This window comes from Antennarius striatus, chromosome 23 (assembly GCF_040054535.1).
Source record: "Antennarius striatus isolate MH-2024 chromosome 23, ASM4005453v1, whole genome shotgun sequence".
Classification (NCBI taxonomy): domain Eukaryota; kingdom Metazoa; phylum Chordata; class Actinopteri; order Lophiiformes; family Antennariidae; genus Antennarius; species Antennarius striatus.
The window spans coordinates 13,318,854-13,345,499 of record NC_090798.1 but is presented as its reverse complement, the minus strand read 5'-3'; the positions used below and the strand labels follow the sequence as shown (position 1 = coordinate 13,345,499).

The window sequence follows — 26,646 nt, the reverse complement described above, 5'->3', positions numbered from 1 at the left end:
ATCTATAGGTCAAGTGTGCCCCCTACAGGCCAGAGCGGGTATATTATTCTGGGGATGCATCAAACACTTGATTCCTCTAGAAGTTCCTGTCATTTCTGGGAGTTGTGTTCTGAAATGCATGTCTCATCGCATCAAACTGAGGAAATAAACATCCAAACAATAACATCAATCTAAGATCAGACCAATCAAATGACAGTTTAGGTCCTCAGAGCCTTCTAGAAGCTACAGTGTGACTGAAGGGCACAAGACACACCAGGACTGAAGTACTTTATTAAACCAAATTAAAACCAGATTACGGTAAATTAGAGAAGTATACTAGATAAGTAAACGACTCATCAGTATTGCAGGAGTTAAAGTGTGTCTGAATGTGTGGAAAGGTTCACAATGAGCCACAAGGCTGAAGCAACCATTTATTTTTTATTCTTATTTATTTTATATACTTGAGGGAAGCAGGAACAGAAGGTTAAACCACAGGTTTACTCAAGTTAACTGAAGAACTGCTGGGCTCTACAGGTACATGATGAAAACCAGACGTTGGTAAGTGTAGCACCCCCTAGAGGACTCCAGGGGCCATAACAGTCCCTCACTCCGATCCTCTGAAGGAGGACTGCATTGATAATTACCTTAGAAGTCATTTCCAGCTCCCATGAACTAATCCCACCTTGAGAAACAATCAATTAATTAATCAATCGATCGATTGATTTGCAAATGATTTCTATTTTTTTTTATTTGTAAAGCGTTTAATCACTTGAAAACAAGTGATCAGAGGTTAGGACCAGTAATGTTTTTTCAGTTAAACATGTCTTGATGACTGCGTGTGTGTGTGTGTGTGTGTGTGTGTGTGTGTGTGTGTGTGTGTGTGTGTGTGTGTGTGTGTGTGTTGTGAGAGAGAGAGAGTTTTTATTTTGCAAAAGACTTGCAAAATCTGCACGCTGATAATAAACCTCAATCAAGAGAATGTGAATAATCTGAATCGATAATAGGTGATGATCAGGAGTCCGCCCGGACGGCTCCTCTCCATCACCGCCATCAACAAGTGTTTGGCCCCGCTGGAGTCCTTTCAGTTGCAAATGCGCTGCGCTCCCATTGGTCCAGAAGGACAAGAGAACGGACAAAGTTTGGGGGTGAGTGTCGGTATAAATTCAGAGTGGGAGTCACAAGTGTGGAAAACACCACCGGGAGAGGAGCGCCAGTCAGTAAAGTAATGAAAGCCCCCATCGGATCTGGAATCTCGGACTAACAGCACTGGTAGAGACCCCCCCGCGCCCTGCTCCACCTCCCGCGTCAGGTAATCACTTAACTCGGATCACCCGGAGCTCATCCCAACGAGTCCACCTGTCCAACATGTACAGCATGATGGATCACGAACTGAAGCCCACCGGCCAGCCCCCGTCGCACCAGACCCCCCAGGGGATGTCACCGGTCATGACCGGGAACTTAGGCAGCAACGGCAACTCTCACCCGGGCTCCAAGACCGCCTGTTCTCCCGGGAGCGACCCCATGGATAAAGTCAAGCGGCCCATGAACGCGTTTATGGTCTGGTCCAGGGGCCAGAGGCGCAAGATGGCCCAGGAGAACCCCAAGATGCACAACTCTGAGATCAGCAAGCGGCTGGGCGCCGAGTGGAAGCTGCTGACGGACGCCGAGAAGCGGCCGTTCATCGACGAGGCCAAGCGGCTCCGGGCGGTCCACATGAAGGAGTACCCGGACTACAAGTACAAGCCGCGCCGCAAGACCAAACCCATGCTGAAGAAGGACCCCCAGGTGGGGAAGTACCCCCTGTCCGCTGGGAACCTGCTGGCGGCGGCAGCGGCTCAGGGCCAGGGCGGCAGTCCGAGGATGGAGAGCTACGGCTGGGGCCCCAGCGGCGCCTACGCCGGCATGCAGGGCGAGGCTCTGGGCTACACGCAGCCGCTGCACCGCTACGACCTGTCCAGCCTCCAGTACCCCCCAGCCATGACGGCGGCCCAGACCTACATGAACGCAGCCAACTCCTACAGGTGAGCCGCGTTCGGTTTTTGAATCATCAATCATTTAGTCCCCAAACAACTGATTTTAAGATTGTAGAGTCCATTTTGATGTTTAAAATCAGTTAGATCAGCTGCAGCAACAGACTTCAGTTAAGTTTTTAGATAAAGGGAACACTTTTCTTGAGTTGAATTGGCAGGGTCTTTTATTTTTTATGCATTTAAGAGCACATGTAGAAAGCAAAAGACAAGTCAGAAGATAAAATGTAATCCTTTGTGCTAAAGAAAGCCTGGTGGTCATTTGTGACTTTGGACTGAAAATCTGCAGATATCAGAAGTTGAGTCCAGAGTTCATGAGTCTTTGTTCCGAAACAAGTTGATCTGAATCAGCAGGGTACAGAACTGGACGAGCTGGTTCTGGTCCCACCAGTGGCTGCAGTCACCCTGGTGATCCATCTTTTACCCTCTACAAGCAGAAAATGGGTAACTTCTTGGAAAATGTTAATCAGTCACATTTCTGGCAGCCAGTTATCTTTCATATTGTTGATGAGTGTGTTGAGGACAGCAGTGAACTGTCTGCCATTGGCTGCAGGCCGCTGGAGCAGAAGACCGAACGTTGTGCCTCTAAATTAAAATACTTAGAACAGTGTCCGAGTGAGTAAGGAGATGAGGATATCAATCAACTTTTATTTGTAAAGCCCTTAATCACACCATAAGACATTTCAAAGTACTTTAACAGACAGAGAAACCCAACCGAACCCTCCAGAGTGAGCATAAGAGACGGTGGCAGGGAAAAACTCCCTCATTGAGGAGGAAACTCCGGGTAGGATCCAGACTCTGGAGGTCGGTCATCCTGGACCTGGTGTGGAAGTGATTTGAGAAGGTCTAGGTGCATTAAGGGGGCTCTAATGATGCCTGTCTCCTGGTGAACGGCTCCCATCTAAAAGATCTCTATCTGCTGCTGCTGCTGGCTCTGGGCAGAACATCAACGTCTTACCTTTAGTGTCCAACTGAACTGATTTCAACAATCCACAATCCAGTTATTTAAGTCTACTTCAACTACTGCACGGCTTATTGCGTTCACTTTAATCCAAGCTCGTGCATCCAAAACAAACTACTGAAAATGTATTTGGGAGAGTGTCCGGTGTCAAACTGGATTGTTGGCGTCCTGTTGGGTCACGGAGGATCTCTGCGTACGATGGAACACAAGCTTCCTTCTGTTGTCTACTTTGTATGCGTGTGACACTCTGCTCTGGGCGGCGGCCTGCCTGGAATGTTGATCATTATGACTTGATGGCAGGCAGGACTGCTCCGTGTGTGGTCCCCTCCCCTCGCGCCCCCCGCGCCCCTGCTCAGCCATTGTCCCATCTATGCTATAGGGGTTTTTGCCTCCTGCCCCAAACCGCAAAGATTGAAAACTTTTCATGCTTCTGGTGGATGAATGATGGAGAAATGTTCTCAGGTATTTGTCCATCAGGTATTTTGACGTGTTGTTTTACAGTTCTGTGTTCCTGTTTTTTATTCAGAATGCAATCATTTTGAGTCTATTTGGAAGGTGCGCAATGGATTTTTTTATTTTTTTTGCATATCTGTATATCACCACGCTGGAAAACAATTTGTAGACCACCCCCCCACCACCCCCTTCCTACTGAATCACATTGAGTGGGGTCTAAATCTATTTTTAAGATGGGAACACGACTGTATCCACAATATTAAGGGCTCTAATGGAGCAAAGTTCTGATGAGGAGACACACAGAACACAGCTGTTGGAGGCCTGATCAATATCAACGGGATGGAAATCAAGTTTTCAATAAAATTAGGTGTTTGTAGAAGGTAGTCTGATGTAACATTAAAACACTGAAGAATGAGTTGGTTCTACTCAACAATTTTGCCAATTTTGTATTTGATACAAAAAGTTTGAACAAAAAGTTGGACAATGGCAACAAAGGATTGGAAAAGTTGTAGCTTTTCACACAAAAAAACCAAGTGGAACATCTCAACATTTAATGACGCTACCTGGCAACAGGTTAGTGAAAATATTCTGTACTGACATCACTGCTTTAAAAACTAACAGCATTCTGAAAACAGTTGTTATGGGGGGTTTGGGGGGGGTGTTAGAATAGGAGGCGAACATGGCCTCGTTCCAACTTCATGAAATGCGTTGCTGGCCTCAATTTTTAAATAATGCTTTATCTTTCAGCATTTAAACATTTGTCTGTGCTGCTTTCAAATACATTTGGAGTTTACTGTTTTTGCTTCCACTTTGGCTGCGTCCCAGATATTTTTGATCACTGTAGGTTCATTAAATGTGTTTGCATGTGTGGGGCACCTTCCGTTACCCACTCACTGGTTATAATGAGCTCCTCCTGTCTGGTTCTACACTTGGGGATCTGGATGTTCGTACCTTCAGAACTTCCTCGTTGGTGACCACAGGCTTTCCTGTCAGGTTGTGTGTTATGTATTCGCTGATGATCGTACGTTTCTGTTCTGGGGCAGCGAATCCCTTTGCCAGAGTGAGGCGTTAATCTCGCAGTTTTCCTCGGTGGGGATTGGCCATGACTTCTCACCACCTTCTTATCTTCATACAGTTAGGTTGGTTAGTTGGATTTGACTGAATCTTAAATTTTCTAAACTTTTTAATAAATGTCAGTTTCAGAAGAAGAGGGGACCAAGTTCCACCTGATGGTGGCTGGTCTCCAGGTAAGGAAGGTTTTGGTTGCAGTTGCAATTTTCCACATTGACAGCTGATTTAATATTAGATAACCTTCTTACCATCCTAAATTGTTATTATTTGAAACTTTTATTTTGTGTGTTTTAAGACTTGTGGTGAAGTTGGCAACACCAATAACACATTTCGCTCCCAGATAAACATCTACAAGCTCATTACACTTACCAACAATAATGAAGCCCGGTCATGACAGTCAGTAGTAACCAAACTTCATTTTTACTCATTTGAGTACATTTGCATAGAGTTTAAGATCCTAGTTTTCTCTGTCCTGTCAAGTTTTACCAAGAACACGTTGAACTACATTATAGACTTCCAGGTGATGTCCAGTCAGTGGCGGGGGCTTTGTCAGTCATTGGTTAAATTGGGGGAAGATGTGCTCGGGTTAGGAAAGGATGCTTCCACTTTTCTAGCAGCTGTCATCTGGAAATGAAACCAGGTTTTGGTCCGTCACAAACACGGGTTAGAAGAAGCTGCGACGCTGGAGCAGTACTGATAGAGGATCATTAGAAAATAAGAACGTCTCATCCTGCAGACAAGCCGTCACTGTGCTTGTGTTTCTATAACTCCAGTTGCAACTGCTTTATGAGCATCTTTAGTGATAGTTTTACTCATTAAGAAAATTCTCACAACATTCATTACATTCTGCTTGGCTACATTGATTCTTCAAGGATTGTTGGTTACTAAGAATCCTTATAAGTTCTTTTAAATCCAGACAAGTATATACAGCATGCTGCGTTCAGTTGTGTCCGTTGAACAAAGCTCCGGTTCTTTCTGCTGTAACGTGGTCAATGTGAGGCTCTGACTGCAAAGTAGGTCATGGAGGAGGGAGGAAAAAATGTCAAGGTGCACAAAGAAGAGACACGACAGATTTAAAAGACAAAGATTTGGAGCGCTGCAAAGTAAAAAGTGGAAACGGTGTGAGTTTGTGTGTTATCAAATACGATTGGTGCAGCATAACCTCATCTCTGCAGCAGCACCTGAACCCAAAGCATCCAGTAGTATCCACATCCAGTCCATGTGTTAAGACTAGGATGCAAGTCCCCCAACCCCCAATCCATACTCAAGCCGTTGGAGCCTAAATTGTACTTATTTAATACTATATTTGAATTTGCAGGGTTATTGCATTTGAGAAACTGAGTGTTTTCTAAAAAATGGTGCAATAAAACACTTAAATGCACCAAATATATTCTTTTTAAAAGTAAGCTTTTAAATAAAGCAAATGTTTTTCAAATTGGGAAACAATTTTTTTGGGGGGTAAATTTCAGACCCTTGGCCTTTTCTTATGTAAATTTCTATTGAATTGTGGGCAGTGGTTCTTGTTCAATAAGTCAACTCCTCATCACAATAATAGAGAATAATTGATTAGTAAAGTAATTGATTTACTGCAGCCCTTCCTCATGCCTTCAACTGGTACCAAATCTTCTTAAAAAGCCTCGTGATCCAGAGGTCCTTCTTATTGACCAACACCGAAGTTTTCCTTCCTCTCAAAATTCTAAACATGTTTCTTTCTTCATAACAATAGTTTGCTTGAGTATTTCCACTCAGATTGTAGACGTCTGAAACACTTTGTGCAGTAAACGAGTAGAACGACGCAGACGCTGTTATTGTTGCTTTTGGACTTGTAGACTGCAGGACCACCTATTGAACCACGGATCTTTTTACAAGTGACTGATCCACGGCCCCCCCAGGTGTCCTTCCACACCTATAACACTACTTCTACTTGTCTGTAAAATAGAATGCAACCAGCTGTCTGGCTCCTGTCCAGCGGCGCCACGCTGCTCCAAAAAAGTTTGGGCTTCTTTCACTTCGGCTAGTTCAGGTGTTAAAGGTAATTCAGGCTCTGTGTGGGCATAGACTTTGTCCTTGTATACATGTTCTGTATGAACAGTTACATATATGTCACTACCATTACAACCTGTTGTCACCCCTGAAGGAGACGGGCAAGTAGTTTTCATACTCTGTATGAGCCCTGTAGAACCATTTATTCAACAGTTTAATGATGAGATCTTTGGAGACATCACTGATAACCTCAACCTCTTCCAACTCAGTGGGTCCAATCCACATTAGATTGAGTGGAACAGATATTTTAGTTGATGGAACGGAGGTTTTAGTTAGTCTGAAGGGTTGATTGAAGTTCAGTCAGTGTGTTTTAGTCTGTTCTTCTGAGATGTGTGTGTTTTGGGTTTTCCTCAACTGCTTCCATATAAAGCATGAGTGGAAATACATGAGATGATGTATTGATGACAAAACATTCAGAATATCTGGTCTTGATGTTTGGATGTAAACGTGGAATGACTTGAGACTTGTTACGTAGCTCTGATGCTGGGTCTTCAGCACCTCTGTTGAACATATTGAGCTGCTGACCGTTCTCACCACGGATCCATGGTGACCGTTCTCACCACGGATCCATGGTGACCGTTCTCACCACGGATCCATGGTGACCGTTCTCACCACGGATCCATGGTGACCGTTCTCACCACGGATCAGAGACCAGTAGAAAAGCAAAAGTGATCAAGTCCATCCAATAAATAAGAACTTTTCTTCAATAATAAAAAATCTTGAATACTACAGATATCCATATGAGTTTTAGAACAACTGCACATTTGGACAGACTTTATAATGGCCATTATGACTTTTTCTTTGCCCTTTTTCTCTGCCCCATGTGACACTGGACAATAATAGAAAGAAGATTAAAATGGGCAAAAGAACAGACATTGGACAGGGGGCAATTGGGAAAAGGTGCTATAGACTGACAAATTGAAGTTTGAGGTGTCTGGATCACACAGAAGAACATTAGTGAGACCCAGAACTGAAAAGATGCTGGAAGAGTGCCTGATGCCATCTGTCCAGCATGGTGGGGGTAACGTGACAGTCTGGGGTTGCTTTGGTGCTGTAAGGCGGGAGATTTGTTCAGGGTCAAAGGGATTTTGAAGAAGGAAGCTATCACTCCATTTTACAACGCCGTGCCACCCCCTGTGGACAGTGTTTGAGTGGAGCCAACAGGACGATGACCCAAAGCACACCTCTGAATGGTACAAGAACTATCTGGAGAAGAAGCAGGCAGCTGAAGTTCTATCAGTAATGGAGTGACTGGATCTAAACCCCATTGAGCTGATGTTTTGACCATATTTTCTATTCATTTTACAACTCATGTTGGGTAAATAAAAGTGTGACTTGTCACAGAAAACACAAAATGGTGTACTATATGAGTTTGGTACTTAAAAACAACATCAAATACTTTGTTAAATTGTGGATTTTGCATGATTCCAGATATTTTCTTCAATTAATTGTTGAAACCCATAAAAATTTGACCTGATTCCAGGATCGGAATAAGTGTCATTATTTTATGTCAGACTGTGGCATGACCCTTGTTCATGATTAAAGGTTATATAAATAAAACTTTAAAAGAAGGACTCAAGTTTGCCATGAAGTGACTTGTTCTGTTTTCTACTGTCAGATGAATCTAACGTGTGTCGACGGTTCTGACCCACAGCCCGTTATCATACAGCAACAGCCCCCAGCAGCCAAGTCCCGTCACCATGCCCATGGTGAAGGCAGAGCCGGTGTCCCACTCCCCTCCGACGGGGACGCCCAGCCACCACCGGGGGCCTCTGCAGGGCGACCTCAGGGATATGATCAGCATGTACATTCCTGGATCAGGAGGCGACGCGGGGGATCCCATGGCGGCGCAGAGAGGCTATACTAGTGTCCAGCAGCACTACCTCACCGGAACGGTCCCACTCACTCACATCTAGAACTGAGGGGGGGGATTTTGGAGTAAAGGTTGATCTGATCACATCTAGTGGGGCAGGGAATGGAGTGGAGGATGGTTGTTCTACCTCTTCAGGGCCACGTCACTTCAGAAGAACGCTACACTACAGCACCACAACACGTACATGTAGACCCCCCCTGCCTGAGACCGGTAGATAAGGATGTGACCATTGGAGCAATGTCTTCCTTCACTGCACATAGTAGGAAAGGCCTTTTTTTTAATACATTTTTTTAGTTTATGCGTAAGTGAAGACTCCTACATCAACCAATAAAAAGAGCCCGTGATAGACTGGACACACCCAGTCAGCACCAGGTGACTGGTTCCCTGGGATTTACAACCACAGCAGAGACAGATTTGAACTGCCTGCTTTCCCGACCCCGGTGTGTCAGCGGGGCTGGAGAACAGTCAGGAAGTACTGTAAATGAAAACGGTTTTTAAAATTAACTCTTTGTGCCTTGGCTTTGTTTTTGTTTTTCTCTTGTTTGTTCTTATATTTGAACTCTTAACTGATGAAACCTGTTGGATGAATGTTGGATGAACATCTGTTGGACAATCAGCGCTACATTCACTGGAAATGAACAGAATCCAGAACACGTCTGATCTTTGGTTGTTTAGAATGTAAAAACCAGTTTTGGTTTTCAAGTCTTCGGTCCCGTTAGACCACCGGAGGTCGGAGTCGAAGAGGTCTGACTAAAGTTTCCCTCGCTACCAGTAGTTCTAGATTTTCAGGTGCGTTCTGCCTTACTTTGTATATTTGTAACTTGGCTCTAGGCTGCTACTGTTTTAGAATTTTTATTGTGTTTAAAAGGAAATGTTACATTTCCATTGTTGTTTTTATCCAAACAGCACATTAAGACTGACTAAAGTCTTCCATCAAGCTGACAAAAAGGTCCTTGAGGCGTGTTTTAGTGACCCCTGTGTTGTGTTTTCACCACCTGTGATAAGGAAAGCTTTCACGCGTCCTGTTTCTGATGATTCTTTCTCTACAATAACTGTTGGACTGTCTGCTCATAATGCTGCTATAGACCTAAAGAGAACTACAAGCTAAATGTGAAAAACATAACTTTGAAGCATTCCATTGCTGAACATGCACTGGAAACAACATTTTTTGGTTTGTCTTTTTAAAAAGGGAGATGTCATGCATAAATGTTTACATCGTCACCCAAATATTGTTAAACTTAACTTTTATACTGACTTTTATCTGTTTTTTTTAGATTGAATTTTGTATGTAAATGTTTCCATGTACTAGAATCACTGTATGTAGCATCCCTGTACATAATGTATAAATGAGTGGGCTCTTATAGTAAGAGTCTGGATTCTCTTTTGATTAAAAAGGCAGAATAAAAAGTGTAATTTTTTCCCCATTTTTGCGACGTTAAATGCTGTCTGTGTGATTGTCATTCAACATAGTTGCATTTGATGGAAGTTGAGTGAACAGCATAATTTCAGAAGTACATAGAGCGCATTAGTAGTTTATAATTCAACATCCAAACACATGTTGTTTGATTTAAAAGTCCCCACTTATGAGTTTGCTGGGTTGTATTTCCAATAAATTGATTGGACGGCCGTAGATTTGATCAAATCATGCTGTGGATTTTTGTTTTCTTAAGTTCAGGAAATCAAGGTTATTTCCCACAATTTAAAAACTTTCCAGCGTACTTTTTATACATTTATTTGAATCTGAAATTAAAAAGCATTTTTTTTGTTGATTACTTTTTTTAAAAGTTGATTTCTGTGTTTGTGGACCAACTGGCCTGATTTAAACTAAGGGGGAGATGTTGGACTCTAAATTGCCCCAGATGGCATTTCCACAAGTGTGTGAGTGGTCCTGTGAACGATGGCCGCTCCTTCTGCGCATGCGCAGGTGGATTCTGTGAAAAGGCGCCTGGAAATAAGATCTCAAGCAAACTGCATTAAAATGTGAAGACACTTGTGGTCAGATTAAAAGTCTCAAAGGTTATTTTTAGATCAAATCTCAGGTGTTTCAGGTGAAACTAAAAGCGGTTGTTTGTCAGCTGGTGCGTCCAACATGACCTCATCCAACCAAACCTGAGCAGCATCAAGGAATCCAACATTTCTTCACCAAATAGCTGGAGCCGTTCAGAAAGAAACTCCGGACAAAAGTGAACATTAGTGAGAAAACGGGGCGTGTTCCCGGGGGGGTGGGGGTTGATGGGTGGGGGTGGGGGCCCAGAATGATTTAAAGCTCGATTATTTGCTTTTTTTCATCGCAACCCTCCTTAAAATTCACTTTCCCCTTTCCCCTCATATTCCCTTTCACTCCCTTCTCACCTCCCCCACGCCCCCCCCCCCAGAGAAAGCGGGTGGATGGACCGTTCGTAATTGGCCGTGTCGGGGGCGCTTTGTCCGGGGCTTTTCAGGCCGCAGGTGCATCTAGTAAAGACGGAATCCGCGCCCCTCCCACGGGCGTCTTTGTCCCCCCCCCACCCCGCATACCCCCCTGCCAGGCATAAAATTAGGGATGCTTTTTAGGGTTCGGTCCTCAGGCTTAACCCTTTCACCGTCCGCCGCCTTTCTCATGGAAATGGGGGGAGACCTCCACCGGCTAATCGGTCACTGAGAGGCGGGGGAGGGGGGCGGATGGGGGGGTAACAGGTGCAGGGGTATCTGGGTTTCACTGGTAGTGGGGCATTTTTTAGTGGATGGAAAGTTTGCTAGAAATATGCAATTGTGACTCATCATCATTTAACTGGAGTTACCCCCCAATGGCTCTCAGCAGGGGGGGGGGGGGGGGGGCAGAAATCTGGGGAGAAGCTCTGGGACTTTCTCAAAATGTGTGATTCTATAAATACTGAAGTTATTTGCCTATATATATATATATACACACACACACACACACACACACACACACACACACACACACACACACACACACACACACATACATCCATGTATGCTTAAATCAAACCAAGAAGGTGGTGTTGGAACAATTCCTTGAACTCTTTCCCTGACAGATTTGGACCTTTCCAGGATCGGCATCAGGATTAGTTGAATATTGATATATTATTGATATAATATTGATCTTCATCAAACGTTTCCCTCTTTGGGGTTCAACGCTGTTTGGCTTCAGGTTGTTTGTGAAGGTGCCACACAAACATTTCTTGCTTTGTAACTGTCAGAAGTTGGTGCGTACATGTGGGTTGTCTCGGCTATTGTCCATGGGTGAGCAGGGATGGGGGGTACGGAGGAGCCATGGGTGGAGAAAAGGGGGTGGACAGAGTGTCAATGGAAGGATTTTCTGCTCCAATGCATCCCATCACTTAGCAACAGGCAGCGAGGCTTCAACAAGAGGTTGCCATGGATGCGTCCAGAGTGAATTAAAAGGCCTGACAAAGAGCTGCGGTCAGCTTGTGTGAGAATGTCGGGCTGAGAATCAGGTGGTGGGTCCCGAAAGAGAGGCTTCTTCTCATGCAGATGGGTTTCACCTTGGTGGGCACACCGTCCAGTCGTAACTGCCACGTCTTTGCAGCTCCTCTTGTATAAACTTTATACATACAGTCAGCTGTGAGCAAAACATCATTCGTTCAATGAACATTCCAACTGGTGAGAGGCCCCCGCTCCAGACCACCCCCACAAACAGTGTGAAGTGGATGCACTTTGTTTCATTTACCTTCTCATTGCAGCCAAACAAAGACAAAAAACACATTATTTTAATACTGTTGAATTATATTTTGCTGCCATTGAGGAGCCACTAAAGAATATAAATAGTGGTTCTTATAAATCTGTCATGAAACATTTAAATGTATGTTTTACTGTGTCATTGTTTGCCTACCCAAACTTACAGGAAGTTGTTTTTAATATTAATCAATATTAATATTATTAACGTGAATGTGTATCAGAGTGGTGTACATATTCCCAGTTATTAACTCATGAGTTAAATCCTGGTCAAAATGCTTTCAGATTATGGGAAATACTCAAAAGTCATGGTAAATACTTCACTTTACACCTCAGGATTTTCTCTGCCAGTCTCTAACATTTTCTAAATTTAAATTTTACCTTCAACTCTGTCACAAAAGAAGTTGGGATGATTAGTAATACGAATATTTTAAAAGCAATGAAAAGACTTTTTTAAAATTAACCCAAAGGTAAATTTTCAAATGGTGGAAATGTGAAATGTATTTATTTTAATTTGTGCAATTTCACTGCGGGATTAATTAACGATCTATTCTGAACTAGATGCCAGCGACCTGTCTCCCAACAGTTGAGAGTGTTTCAACAAAAGAAAAGTTCCAGCGAGGCAGATTCTGTCTGAGTAGAGTTGAGGAAGGAGATTGGATGAGGCCAAACGTCTCCAGGCCTTTCCCACAAGCCCCGTTGACTTTACCCCCCCCCCCCACACACACACACATTTTCAAATCTGTTGACTTTTCAAGGAATCCCTGAACAAATGAAGATGTGTTGGGTAGAGTTTAAAAACATCATTTTGTCTTTAACGTGTCTTTTTAGCCTCACAGTAAATGATGGGATGAGACAAAGCTGACGCCTATAGCGCCATCTAGTGGTCACGCTGGGTGTTGAACGTAAAAACCCTTCTCAAAGTTTTTTGATTCTCTGTTCTGCTCTTTCAATGATTTCATGTTTTTGTCCTGAAACTTTCCACCAAGCAGGAGATGAGCTGCTGGATCATAAATACTTCACACTTTCCTCAGAATATCTTCAGTTTCTTTCCTCTCGCTGCAAATTAAATAAATAAAAAAAACCACACAAAAATAGTTGAACTCTTCTCATCAGTTTACTTCCTGTTCATTCATTCATCATCTGGATTAACACATTTCTAATGAACTAAATTCCAGATAAAGCAGGTGCGAATAAGTTATAGTCTTTGTTTTTATTCGAGTCACACTTTAGAGCTCATCATAGGGGAGATTAGAGCTCAGCGCTGCATTTAACACCGCAGATCACTGGATACTGCTGACAGATATTTAATGGCATTAAATGAGGTGCATTAGACAAGTTTAAACCTTATGCATCAGATTGATCTGTTCGTATAAAATGGATTAATCTGCCATGTACAGCCAAGGTGTTTTTATGAATATTCCATACATTGTTAATGAAATTACAATTTTAAATATAACCAGGAGAAACGATTCAACTCATTAAACTCTCCTCCTCTCTTCTCCTTCAGCGTCTCCATACAGGACAGGAGTCACATGGGGTAGAGTCGAGGTCAAACTGAGTGCTTTAAATTCATGTTTAATTTGGGGAATAAGATCTGCAGAAAGTTACAGAAATCTTTCAGACAAATTGCAAATAGGTGGAATTTTAATGATAGTCAAAAATCAACAGGTAGGTACAAAAAAATAAAATCCCAGGTCCAGACATTCAACACACGGGTCAACTAGACTGTCCACAGACAGGACCACTGGATCAACTGGAATGTCTCAGTGAGTCTCCACCAGACCGAACCCACGCCAGTGGAAATGTTCTTTAGCACGTCGTGTTCACATCCTGAATTTAATGAGAAACTATTCACCCAGAAGATTCAATATCTCACCCATTAATTCTGTGCTTCCATTTGCTTTTGAAACTTGAGTAAGTTAAGATGTGGAAAAGGAAATGTTGTGGTCTATGATGAGTTTGCTCTTTCCTTTGCCTACTGGCTCTTCTTTTTGTTCTTCTTGTGCTTTGGGGAGCTGTTCCAGTAGTAAAGAATCTGCAGAAAGATGATGCCGTTACAGGCAGAGGAGATGACGAAGGTGAGCGCCATCAGCGTGTCTCCAGTTTCCTGTAAGAACACAAAATACAGCACGTCACAAATATACAGTATATATAAAATATATACAAAATATAAAATACAAATAACACGGAACACATTTAAAGACAGAAAACGTTTTTACATCTGATCTGTTTTTCATTCATAAGTAAAATTATTAATAGATAAAAAAATTTATAAAATAAAACATCTTAATGTAAAACACACACACACACACACACACACACCTGAATGGAGGTGAAGATTCGAGCGAGGGACCCAGCAAACAGCAGGAACACGGAGATCGCTGACAGCTGGCCGGTGTGTCCGTTACGGAAGTTGGTGCCTGCTTGATTCAACTGACACACACACACACACACACACACACACACACACACACACACACACACACACACACACACACACACACACACACACACACACACACACACACACGTTCAGCATCTGCAGATGTGAGGGTATCTGTTCTTTATCTCACAGGATGATTTCAACAGATGCAATTTTAGTACATTTGGAGTTATTATTGCTATTGTTTATTTTCATTGGTAAAATATATTCACCAGCACTCTGAAATAAATAAATACAATTGTTCTTGTGTGTGTTCCTTTGTGTGTTTTTTAGTAAGATTGTACACCAACTAATGGATTTGCGTGAATTTTTGATCAACAAGGAACTCATCCTACAGGAAGTTGAGGATCCGTATCTTAAAATGATTCTTTAACATCGTGAGAAGCATGTCAGCTTTCACCCATAGAACCACACACAGAACATTATAACACTTAGGTCTGTATTTCTGTTCTAAGCAAGACAGTAGTTGTATGTCTTGAGTCTATCGGTATTGAAAAAAACACCTGTTAGCATTTAGCTGATATCTGGATAACAGTACAACCATAACGATACGGGGATTCACTCCGGCTGTCGAGGTGATCCCAATCTGAGTTCTTTTCTTTTGTCTGAATCCTCCAGATCTGTAATGCTCTGGGGTTAATGTTGGAGGAGGACAGCTGGTTCCACCAAAGACAACACAAAAATCCAAGCATCAGGTTATTATTGTACATGAAATTTAGATTTGCCTACCCTGCCAATAATGATAGCTGGCATATTGAAGGCCTGCATGGACGTCACCACCGACACGGGAGTGACTGGAGACAGCAGGAGGGCCAGCAGGGCAAAATACACCACCAGGAACACAAAACCTGAGACACAGGAGTCAAATACTGGAGTTGAGAACATCTAGTTCTCTCCACAGCGTGTGTTAAAGCTACAAAACAGTTCATCAGCAAATACCAACTGCATGCACACCCAATAAGTTATCACAACGGATGGAAAATAAGTGTTGCACAGCTTGTAGTGTGGAATGTCCTGCTGGTGCCCCCCTTCAGTGTGACGCCGTCTCACCTCTGGTGGTTCTCCCCCCGTAGTGCTGGATGAGGAAGCCGATAACGACCGTCTGCAGCATGAGGAACAGAGCCTCACCCCAGGAACTGGAGTCACACCAGGAGGATTAAATCATCTCTCCATCAGAACGTGAAACAGAAAGGTGAAGTCATGGTGAACGACTCCAGAGCTGCTTTAACCGAGACCGACCTGAAGGGGAACTGGTTGGCGATGCTGTAAGCCATGGTTCCTGTGATGGCCAGCAGCTCCAGCAGGATCGTCTGGAAGCTCAGCCCCTCAGCGCTCTGAGCTCCAATCAGCTTTAAGATCTGAGGCAGTTTAACTGAGAACAAAGAGCGACACACACAAGTTAATAAGTTAATAAGTTAACAGGAACGTCCACTCTAAACAAAATCCTCTAAAGGTTAGACTCAAAAACAGACGTGTGTTCTTTGGAATATAAGGATCACAAAGTATCTAAGAGTGCAATTTGAAGTTGAAGGTCTGCTTGATACCTGCCTGCCTTGCTCAAAGGCTCAGGCAGTATAGAAGGTGACTAGCACCTCTGGGTCTGCAGGTTAGTAGAATAAAAACTAGACGTTCAAATGAAGACGTTTACCCAGCACTGATCCCAGGATGATCCCGAACCCTAAGGCTTTGTTGATGACGATCTTCAGACACGGGACTGGAGACAAGAGAGAGACACACACACACACACACACACACACACACACACACACACACACACACACACACACACACACACACACACACACACACACACACACACACACACACACACACACACACACACACACACACACACACACACACACACACACACACACACACACACACACACACACACACACACACACACACACACACACACACACACACACACACACACACACACACACACACACACACACACACACACACACACACACACACACACACACACACACACACACACACACACACACACACACACACACACACACACACACACACACACACACACACACACACACACACACACACACACACACACACACACACACACACCATCTATCACGATCATTTAAGTCAGAAAAGACACATGAGCCAATCAGAAAGAGACCCGTGAACCACTGCTGACTGGACACACACGGCTGTGTGTGAAAATGAAAGAAATCAGTGACGATTTATCAGGTTTGTTTTCTGTGATATTTTGGTATATTTAAAAAGACAATCAGCGTCACAATCGAGTAGAACTTTATTTCCGTCAGGGAAATTAAGTAAAAATAATGAAAGTGAAAGTAAATGAAAGTAGAAATAATAAAATAATAAGAGTCATTATAACTATTCCCCAAAATATCCTAGAAAAAATAACCTTAGATAATATACACACTGAATATTATATATACTACATATTTCTATATATAAAGATATTATACCCACTGGATTTTAACCCTAACACGGAAGTACTGTACGTGTACACACACACACACACACACACACACACACACACACACACACACACACACACACACACACACACACACACACACACACACACACACACACACGTTGTCTCTCTTACCGTCCAGGAAGTTGAAATGAAGGAAGAACTCATCGTAACAGGATTCCGGCATGAAGTAGGTGAGCAGGAGCCCCCTGAGCCCCGGCACCAGCGGCCCCTGATCCGCCATAGTGGAGACGAGCGGTGACGCGGGCGGTGAGTGTGTCACACTTAAAGCCGGCCGACTGTTCCGCCCGACAACACAAAGGTTCCGCTGCTTGAAGACGCCGGCATTACACGGTACAAACCGTGGTTTTCGAACGCTTTAGACATCGAACAAATCGGAATTCAACCAAAAAATTCGGAATTTATTTGTTTTAGAAGTCGAACAAAAATTTGGAAGTCGAATGCGAAACAAAGGCAGTAACATCCATCCATCCTCCTCCTCTTCCTCTCCAACGTTCACGTACACCAACTTGTTCCGATACCAGACTTACTCATCCGGGATCTGCGGGGTGAACGATCAGCGGAACGGAGGAACGTCTTCTCTTCTTTATTAAAGCGGAGCTACGCTCACCTGAGCAACGCTCACCTGAACAACGCTCACCTGAACAACGCTCACCTGAACAACGCTCACCTGAACACACAACGGAACACTGACACATTACGCATGTCGCTCTCAACAGAAGAAGAGCATTATATTTACATGGAACCACTTCCGGGGACAACAGGAAGTCCCAAAATAAGAGCGTCACAGGATCAAACTTAGCACAGCTGCTCACCACCACAAAGGTAAAAACTCTCATTTTATTGTTCTTATGCTTTAACTTTAATGTGCTTTTTATTTTAGTTTACTGTAATCAATAATTTTTCACTTAATTGTCGTTCCATTGCCTCTGGTACGAGTTACGGTACCGTAAACTTCTTTCATGTAAAATTGCAAAATATTTGAATGTGATTAAAGTGTTTTTGCAAAAATAAAATAAAAAAATCTCCCGTTTGCTTCTTTTACATTTCTTTGATATGTTTCATTACTATACAATTTGATATATAAATGACATTATGAAACAACATATAGTATGCGGATACAGAGGCAGAAAATGGATGGACATTATGTTGAAAAGAGGTCGTTTTCTAGCGTCTTGAAACGGATTAAGACCATTTACATTATTTGTAAAGGGAAGTGTATTTGGAATGCAAACAAATCGGTCTTCAAACAGCCTTCAGGAACGAGTTGTGGTCGGAAACCGAGGTTTGCCTGTCGGGAGTTTGTCCCACAGTGGGTAAATGTACAACCAATGATAAAAAAGAAAAGAAAAAGATGATTAGCAGAGGATTTTCATGCTCTGAGACTTGTCAACTGGAAGAGAGTGTAGGTGTGTTACTGATTCTACATACCGATATGACACCTTGTTTCTCCAGTAAACCTGTAGGGTGTAATATTCCATTTTAATCCATTTGCAATAGATCAGATATGTTGCTCAACCATGAAAAACCTGACTTTCAACACCTGAATGAACTACTTAAGCAAATAGTTATGTATAGAGTACTGTGTGTTAGTGAGAGTGAAACTACCACAGACAGAAGTATGAAAGGGTATGTTAAAGCCAATGACGTAATAACAGTAGATAACATAAGAAATTTGCCCATTTTTGAAATGTAATCAGACAATAATGTAATGAAACTCCTGAGCTGGTATTGGGACAAGTTTTTATTTATTACTAGCTTGCTGTGGGAAAGCCATGTTGTCATTCAACAGTGTCTTCATCTAGATGGACTGCAAAGATTTTTGAACTCCAGCAGATGCAGCTATTGAACGATACACCAACATACTGTCAACACAAGGGAACGTGCCAAATAACCAATGAGGCGTCACAAATTGACATTAGAGTACAGTCTCCTCACGCAACCACAAAATATAATGTATAGTACTAATATAGTACCAACACTCCAGGTCACATCAAGCATCAGACAAAGTCCAAACTGCTGCCTGATATACAGTATGTGTGAGGAAATGACCAGTAGCACCACGTTTCTGTCCTAATTGTCCAAATATTTTGTAATAGATGTCTGGAGTCCTTCACTCTGTACAACAGCAGGTGGCGCTGTGGGTCACAAAAGCATGAGGAGGTTGAGCCTTAACAGAGAGAAACCACAGCCAGATTTTATCCAATTTATGAAAGTGATGGCCAAGATGGGAACGGTAACAGCAGAGAACAACAGTAACGTTGAAATAAATGTATGAACTCAAAACTATTCTGAGTGAAAATTACAGCACATTTAACACGTTTAATGGGATCAAAACAAAAACTGACATCCACACATATTTTTAAATATTGTTAAATATTACAGTCATTTGTGGCAGTGCCTGACTTTAGACATACAACGCTGTTGAAATTCGTGCACTTGTGCGAAAAACTGCTTGGGGGTTCTACTGGTATCTGTATGGCCTCCTATAAGAGGCATTTGCAAAGCGGATCCTTCTATGTTATGTCTTTCAAAGACTTTGAATGGCATGTATGAGGGAGAGAGAATGGAAGTGAGTGTGAGGAAGAAAGACAGAAAGCAACTAATGATTCCAGTAGTCCAGGAGTTTGGTCCAACTCAAATTGTTCAGACAGAAGAAACCATATTTTCCCCATCATTCACATTTATATTTTTTGCACAAATCCAGTCCTTCAACTTCCCCTGAAACACCCTATAATTTTCAAATGTCTGTAGGTTTAGGTTAGAGTTATGAATACTGTTGGGTTTTTATTCAGCTCTCTATTTTTCAGTTGATGATGCCTGTGTAGGTTTTTGAGAGTCTCAGTGGACTTGGCCTCTTCTTGTCATTGGACATGTTGGAGAATGTTTAAGTAATGGAGCTCAGGAGTGACAAGCTTGAGGCAAAGTTCTTTGACCTGGCTTGACAACCCATGGCTAAAATTTAATGGGAGATCAAGTCCCATGATCTCAGCTGCTCCCGCTGGTTGCCAGGGGCGGAGGCTCTTGTTTATCATCTCCTTTGATGAACGAAGCTGCACCTGCCCGTTGAAGCAGCTTCTCATGAGTCTCTCCTGGGCCTGTTGAAGTTCTTGTACCTCCTTTGCTACAATGGTTGAACCCAGAGCTGCAATTTGGCGCCACAAAGAGGCATTGAAGTAGTCATACAGTCTTGCATCTAAAGCATTCCAGGCACGGATCTTTGAAGCAAGGACTGGAGTCAGCGTCCGTTTTGAGTCTTCCTTCCGCATGTTGAGCTTAAAATAAATAATGTCATTGAGATCCCAGGAGAGGAGATGGCGAAGGACAACCAGCGACTCATCAAAATAATCAGCAATCATCACCAGGGAGAAGGTCTGCTCCACCTCTGCAAGAAAAGCCTGAACATATGCTGCATCTGTTGCCGGGTGATCCTTGTCTTTGCCCAAGTCAAAGGCCAAGTTGTTATGTGCGTACATAGAGTCCATCTCATTGGAGCGGTAGTAGCGCCAGGGGTCTGCTAGGAAAGCCTCCAGGGAATGATTGGGAACCCTCTGGAAGGTAGCACATTCGTTCAAGTAGTAACTGAACGCAGAGTCAAACATGGAGCTGGGTTCTCTCAGGATTGTGATATAAAGGGTGTCTTTGGGCATCAGAAGCTGCAGCTCCTTTTTGTTGAAGCGCATATGACTAGCTATGATGTTCGGTTTTATCGTATGTGAGTTGACAAACTTAGGGCTGAAATAATATGGGTAGCAGAACATGTGACCGCAGAAGTCTGCTGGGAAGGCCACGGTCAGGTTGTGATGTTCTGCAAAGCGGAACATCATGTTCTGCATGGTGCTGCTGGCTGTTTTGTGTGTCTTGAGGAACACCAGATTTGTACGTTTCAGTTTCTGCAGAGGGACAGGATGGGAACGAAAGCCAAAGGAGAATGCATCCATAGTCCTGGAGAAAAATAATGTAATTGAAGTTTAACTTACAAATATGATTGTTGTAGATGTATTTACCCAGAGTTGACCACCAGGAAAACAATCATACAACAATGACGGAAATATCAGTTTACCTGCAATTTACAAAAGAATAGACAGATAAAGGGGAACAGTGGGTGTATTTGTTTCCTTCACTCACCATCTCTGAAGGCCATTGTGATGGAGGACAAGACTGACGGTACAGATGACAACAAGCAGGATTATCTTGTTGTGATTCATGTCTTTGTGCTTCAGTGGGACTGTGGGAGGACGACACAAAGAGCTATGTGAAAGGAAAACATAGTAAATAAAAGAGAAAAAATGAAAACAAGGGCAGGTGGTGGTGCAACGAGAAGACAAGAACAAAGATGATGTTGAACAAACACAAATCTGGAATTTGTCAGGACATAGACAATGCTTCGAGGTAGTGTAGTAGTAAGTAAAGTGGATTTAGGTGCAGACGAGATACGACCTGAAATATTTTCCAATGATTAGAAAATGATTCACCTGAGGGAAAATGTTTAGTAAAGCCAGTTTATATTGTCTCTGCAGGTGTGGAGGTGTGTGTGCTATGAAATGAATAATAGCTGGAGATCAGTGTGGAAAGGCATAATATGACCAGGGACAGATTTTTGGCTGACTGGAGGTCCAGGTAGATCAGATTCAGGAGACTTTGATTGTTTTCTCCCTGTGATCTCTTCAGCCCCTGAGTAGTCGGAGTCATTTATGAACGTCTTGTTAGTGTCTGATGTCCAACGAAAGTTGGGCTAAAATACACGGAAAAGATCACGTTGTAACACAGCCTCCCTTCCCTCATTGGTTGATCTGTTTTTACCAGGAGGGCCCTTTTTTAAAAATCTTTGTAAATTATAATCTTTTGCACACATAAACACCACCATCATCCACAAACAGGGACAAAGCATTGTGAATCAAAGTGTAGTCCAACACATTTCTCATCCTGAAAACTTTGGTCTTCCACATATGCTAATCCCTGCTCATACCATGTGATGTGAAACAGTATGTTTGTTACTGAGGAAAAACAAACCATATCGTTTCCTGTATCCATTACACCGCTGTCCAGCTCTAGATGCACCATTTGATCATAGTTTAATTGATCATGCCAGTCCATTTCCAGGCATCATCATTGATCCTGACCATGATATTGTCACCTATTTCCAGTTAAGCTGTTAACTTGTGGAATGAGTCACCCTGCTATTCTATTTTACTCCACTCATGATAATCAAGACACTCTTTTGTCTGCAACTTAACTACCCGCTTAACTAGTTAGCAACCACTTTAGAGAGATGCTCTTCTTTGTCTCTCTTTTGAGTTTCTGTATATGTGAAGACCTTAAATTAAGCTGAAGTGTGCAGAGAAGCAGAGAAAGACCAACAGTGAGCAGGTTTTCTTACCCTCTGGATGTTTGATGGAGGAGGGGTGGAGGATGAGGAGGATGAAGCTTTTGGTTGATACTACTAATAGTGATCAGTCTAAATCTGTTGTCTGTCTGTGCAGTGGTTGCTGCTCTCTACCTCTGTCCTTTTGCTGTCGTTCACAAACAGGAATGTGGAACAGGTGGAGGGAGGGGATTCAACAGTGGAAATACCTGTTGTGGCCAAATGTTTTCTTCTCAACATTTTCACTCACCAATAGAGGTCCAGCCAAGATGGAACTTCAAAAAAAAAAAAAAAAAGAATCCTGAAGACAGAAGAGTGAAAGGAAATCTGGTTGCAGAAACACGTTGAAGAATGTCCCAACGTTGGTGACAAAAGACATCAAATCAATTAGGAACAAGATGCACTGAAAACCAGAAGACCTAGTTGTCATTAAATGACTCCATACTATGTGAAACATCTCACCCTGCAAACAGGCGGCAGGATTAGCAAGTTCACCAAAGGAAATATTATATACAATATTATAGGAAACATGTTAATGATGAAGAAACACAAATGTGTCGCTCCACTGAGTGTCTGGACACATATTAAGAATTCACCACAGACACTTTTGTACTTTTACAAGCAGCATTAGTCCCTTTAGAGCAGACATTCTCAGCCTGGAGGCATCCCCCTCTGCCCCTTCAGGCCAGTATTTGTACTAATATTATTCTTGTTGTCTTTACCACCATCACTGATAGCTGGGGGAGGTCCAAGGTGATTGAAAGAAACGTCTTTCAACACAGCTCTGAGACTGAAGCTCCTGCTGCTGCAATATGACCCCAAGTAGAACAGATGTTGCTAAGTCTCTGAAAAGCATTGAAATGTTCTATTCTATAGTTCTATTCCATAAATTATTCTCTTGATGTCTTTCCTTCGTTCTCATATTTTAGCTGGTGTTAAACTTTGGTTACCTAAACCTGCTGGGAACTTCATCACTGTGTGAGCTACTGTAACAAGGGAATTTCCTCCCTGTGGGCATCCGTCTATACGTATACCTATGTTCAAGCATTTGAAGAAGTTGTGTTGTTATTTCACTGCTCACCAGCTCTGTAATGATTTGGCCTACAACTAGTAGATTAATGCATATGAAACATTTTACACGCTGTACACATTTTGGTCACAAATTCCATTACACTGATTAAAAAATTTATAAAACTGAAATCAGAAATCACCGTCTGTGCTCCTCAAAAGGTAGGAATCAGTCAAATTTGGAAACATGATGTATTTGAGTAATAAAGGCCCCTTGTGTGTGTGTTACAGGGCCTGCACACACTATATATGCATGTGTGATTAACTAACCGTGTGCTAGAGCGAGATTCTAATTTCCCTATGGGGATTATTAAAGTATATAAAACAAAATAAATAAAAAAAAATACTACAAGTAATGTAAATGTTGAAGAACATCAGGAAAGCCGGGGTGTTCCAGGACTGAAACATGTGCATGCAAACAGCAACCTCTCATTCTATTTTTATTTACTGTCATTTCCTGTGGAGGAATTGACTGTCAGCTCTAATCACTGTGACGTCTGTATAACGGATTTTTGATCTGCTGCTACCTGCACGCAACATTTGTTTGCTCATTTTGCCAACCAGTACATTGAGTGTCTATTGTCTGCATAAAATGTGTACTTATTACAACAGTCACACTTATGTTCCTTTTTTTGGTATGTGCTGCATAGATAATTTGAAGAGGAGTTCTGTTTGGTTCTCTAGCTAAGCCGTGCTTAGCTGTACAAATTTTGGACTTGAGCACCCCCCTGGGGTTCACATCTGAATAACCAAATCCAAATTTAAAGTAAGCAATGAGATGACACGCCTAAATGGTCAACAGACTCCTGTCAATACATCTATGCTAAACACACCTGAGGCACTGATGTGAGATGTCTTGTTAGGATTGTGTTGTGCAAGTAAAATGTTTTTGTGCAAGTAATTTTTTTCCACCTGTACCTGTGCAAGGAACCCAAAGGAACGTCTCCAAAACATCTCACCTCCGATCAACACCTATCCAATCTGTCACTCCCAGGGAGAACCTCATAATTCACTTTCACTTTTGTTTTGTGCATCTGCTCAACAGGATTATGTTTAGTTAGTGAAAGTACATCGAGAGACGGGTATCTCAGATGATCTGATGCTCAAGCAGTGTGCCCTGTAACAATCATTCTACAAATATGTTATCAGGAGAAGATCCCCAACCACTTCTAGCAGTACAGCAGTATGATACCATATGATATGAATTTTATTTGTCAGCAAGTTTGTAATTTGTCTTGTGACCTAGCAGCCATTGTATGCAACAGAGAAACATATCACACACATTGACATGACACATCGAAAAACACAACCTTGACCTGAGAAAAGTAGGTCAGGGTCAAATTTCAACTTTTGTACATTTTTAGGTAGATACCTCTGAAACCTGATGAGATAATATCACAAAACAAAAAGCAACATTTTAACAGGCCAGAGGCACAAAAATGTGTAGGTCAGGGTAAATTTTGAATTCAGGGGTGTCGTGGGATGTTGCAGTCTCTTACTGCCTTGTTGAGCATTAAAGTTGATTGATGGACAAAGTGGTTGCCCCAGACAATTTCCTGTCTTGCTGCATCAGGACCCACAGACATCAGGTTCTCCACTGCTGCATGACAAGAAACAAAGTACTGTACCCCACTTGTTAGAAAAAGAAGGTTCATGGCAGCCGTGGAGACACTGCGTCTTCTAATCGGTGAATTAAGCTCCAAAGAACACTGATCAATGTTTCTAACAGGGATAAAAGATGCTGTTATAGTGGAACCCTGGCAACGTTTTATAATGACATGGACGTTGGTATGGGTTTTAGTGCAGGCGTGATCAGCAAGAAGAAGAGTTTAGTTTCCAAAATGGCCCCTAGTCCTAGCAGAGGTATTTACGTTAAAAGAGTAAGTCGAATCTGACGTCATGACATCAAATAGACAGAAGAGAAGCCAAAAAAAGACCTGAGGCCTCTTTCCCTAAAAGGAATTATTTAAAAGTCATGGCAGACTAATGACCGCCCACAGGGAGGTGACCATAGCCCGGGACAAACAGGACTATAAAATGGGGCAAAAAAAGGACGAATAGGTGTCAGTTTTATTGAAGGCCGCTAAGGAGATAAACTCTGCTACAAGTGACCACCCTGGGCCGTTTTATTTTGTAATAGAGAGTTTTGAGTCGGTGTTGGTGAGATCATAGGTTCACAGAGCAGTTATTCAATAGCAAGAATCAATTCTTCTATAATGGACTGATCATGGCTGGCTATTGCATAAAGACCAGGAAAACGCCGAGATGTCGAAGTCACCTCTTCAAAAAAGGATGTTTTGAATTTTTCCCTCAAATCATGATTTCTGGCTCTACAGACAACATGAGTAACAAGGTACAGCTGGTTGTATTTGATTATTCTAGAATATTTTTATTGGTATTTTTACTGAATGCTGATGATTTTTGTATTACAAGCTGTTATGCCTGCCTTTGCGAAATGATTTTTTGCTCAGAAATTTGCCCTCAAATAACTGTCCGTGGGTGAATCTACACTCAGTTCTCTGCGTGACAGACAGTGATGCTGTCCGCTAAACAACTGAGGAGAAAAAATAAAAAGCAAATTGAGGTCCATGGAGTTTTTGAACGGGTATATTTATATGGTGTACTGTTCTTTACGGGTATTCCACTGAGAACATGCCAGGGGCAGTTGTACCTCGTATAGTCACAATGTCTTATTTCATTTCACAATTTCTTTTATTTCAGTTGTATTAAGTTAAAATAATATTGGTGGGCAGTGCTGTTGGAGTGGAAGAGGTTTGAGCTGTTTTATCATATCTTAGAACTGATACCTTAATAACAATGTTATAAAACACCAGACTAGTGGAGGTCCTGACAGTATAGAATAGGCCACCAGAGGAAACCAGTGTAGGAGGAAGACAGAGGACCTGAGAGAGGTGTGATGTCTGGAGAGAGACTCTCATGTTCTGACGGACCCAACGGTTCTCAACAACTGGACTCGACAGAAACTGGTAAGCCCTGAACCAACATACATTTGTGATGAACCAACACCCAGAGAGGCTACTAGAACCCAACAGGGCCACCCCAGCTGAGTACCCCCAACCCCGGCAGCCAGGAGCATCCAGAAGCCATCACCCGAAGAGCGCCGAGAACCACGTAGACCCAGGGACCCAGAGGAGGCAGCGGGC

The 26,646-nt window shown here is 42.5% G+C and overlaps 3 protein-coding genes across 4 annotated transcripts; 1 reads left to right on the top strand and 2 right to left on the bottom strand.

Moving 5' to 3' along the window:
• The first annotated feature begins 1,122 nt into the window (after positions 1–1,122).
• Positions 1,123–9,760, top strand: LOC137590481 (transcription factor Sox-19a-like). Its single transcript, XM_068308116.1, has 2 exons — positions 1,123–2,000; positions 8,189–9,760. Exons 1-2 carry the CDS (start codon positions 1,345–1,347, stop codon positions 8,448–8,450), a joined length of 918 nt encoding a protein of 305 aa, XP_068164217.1. The 5' UTR covers positions 1,123–1,344; the 3' UTR covers positions 8,451–9,760.
• A 3,972-nt stretch (positions 9,761–13,732) lies between these two features.
• On the bottom strand, positions 13,733–17,750 carry mpdu1b (mannose-P-dolichol utilization defect 1b). 2 transcript variants are annotated; one of them, XM_068308137.1, is made up of 7 exons: positions 17,164–17,745; positions 16,198–16,263; positions 15,789–15,921; positions 15,600–15,685; positions 15,279–15,397; positions 14,429–14,539; positions 13,733–14,213 (listed from the first exon to the last, which is right to left on the bottom strand). In XM_068308137.1, exons 1-7 carry the CDS (start codon positions 17,270–17,272, stop codon positions 14,082–14,084), a joined length of 756 nt encoding a protein of 251 aa, XP_068164238.1. In that variant the 5' UTR covers positions 17,273–17,745; the 3' UTR covers positions 13,733–14,081. The 2 variants fall into 2 exon arrangements, with proteins under 2 accessions (XP_068164238.1, XP_068164239.1); XM_068308138.1 differs by lacking the exon at positions 16,198–16,263 and having other exon boundaries at positions 17,164–17,750.
• Positions 17,576–21,270, bottom strand: LOC137591004 (galactose-3-O-sulfotransferase 3-like). The gene is made up of 5 exons (XM_068308857.1): positions 21,178–21,270; positions 19,925–20,994; positions 17,985–18,013; positions 17,660–17,719; positions 17,576–17,590 (listed from the first exon to the last, which is right to left on the bottom strand). The coding sequence occupies exons 1-5, from the start codon at positions 21,255–21,257 to the stop codon at positions 17,576–17,578; spliced, it is 1,254 nt and encodes a 417-aa protein (XP_068164958.1). The 5' UTR covers positions 21,258–21,270.
• Positions 21,271–26,646: the final 5,376 nt, after the last annotated feature.

Bases quoted from the DNA above. Each gene is read 5' to 3' on its own strand.
- LOC137590481 (XM_068308116.1), top strand. From the start codon at position 1,345: ATGTACAGCATGATGGATCACGAACTGAAGCCCACCGGCCAGCCCCCG. The intron at 2,001-8,188 runs GTGAGCCGCGTT...TCTGACCCACAG, and splicing joins AACGCAGCCAACTCCTACAG to CCCGTTATCATACAGCAACA.
- mpdu1b (XM_068308137.1), bottom strand. From the start codon at position 17,272: ATGGCGGATCAGGGGCCGCTGGTGCCGGGGCTCAGGGGGCTCCTGCTC. The intron at 15,686-15,788 runs GTCGGTCTCGGT...GTGTGACTCCAG, and splicing joins GCCAACCAGTTCCCCTTCAG to TTCCTGGGGTGAGGCTCTGT. The intron at 14,540-15,278 runs GTAGGCAAATCT...TGTGTGTGTCAG, and splicing joins CAGCTATCATTATTGGCAGG to TTGAATCAAGCAGGCACCAA.
- LOC137591004 (XM_068308857.1), bottom strand. From the start codon at position 21,257: ATGAATCACAACAAGATAATCCTGCTTGTTGTCATCTGTACCGTCAGT. The intron at 18,014-19,924 runs ATGTCCAATGAC...TTGCAATTTTAC, and splicing joins TTACTTAAACATTCTCCAAC to ATGAAAGAAGTTTACGGTAC. The intron at 17,720-17,984 runs TACCAGAGGCAA...TTGTGTGTTCAG, and splicing joins GTTTACGGTACCGTAACTCG to GTGAGCGTTGTTCAGGTGAG.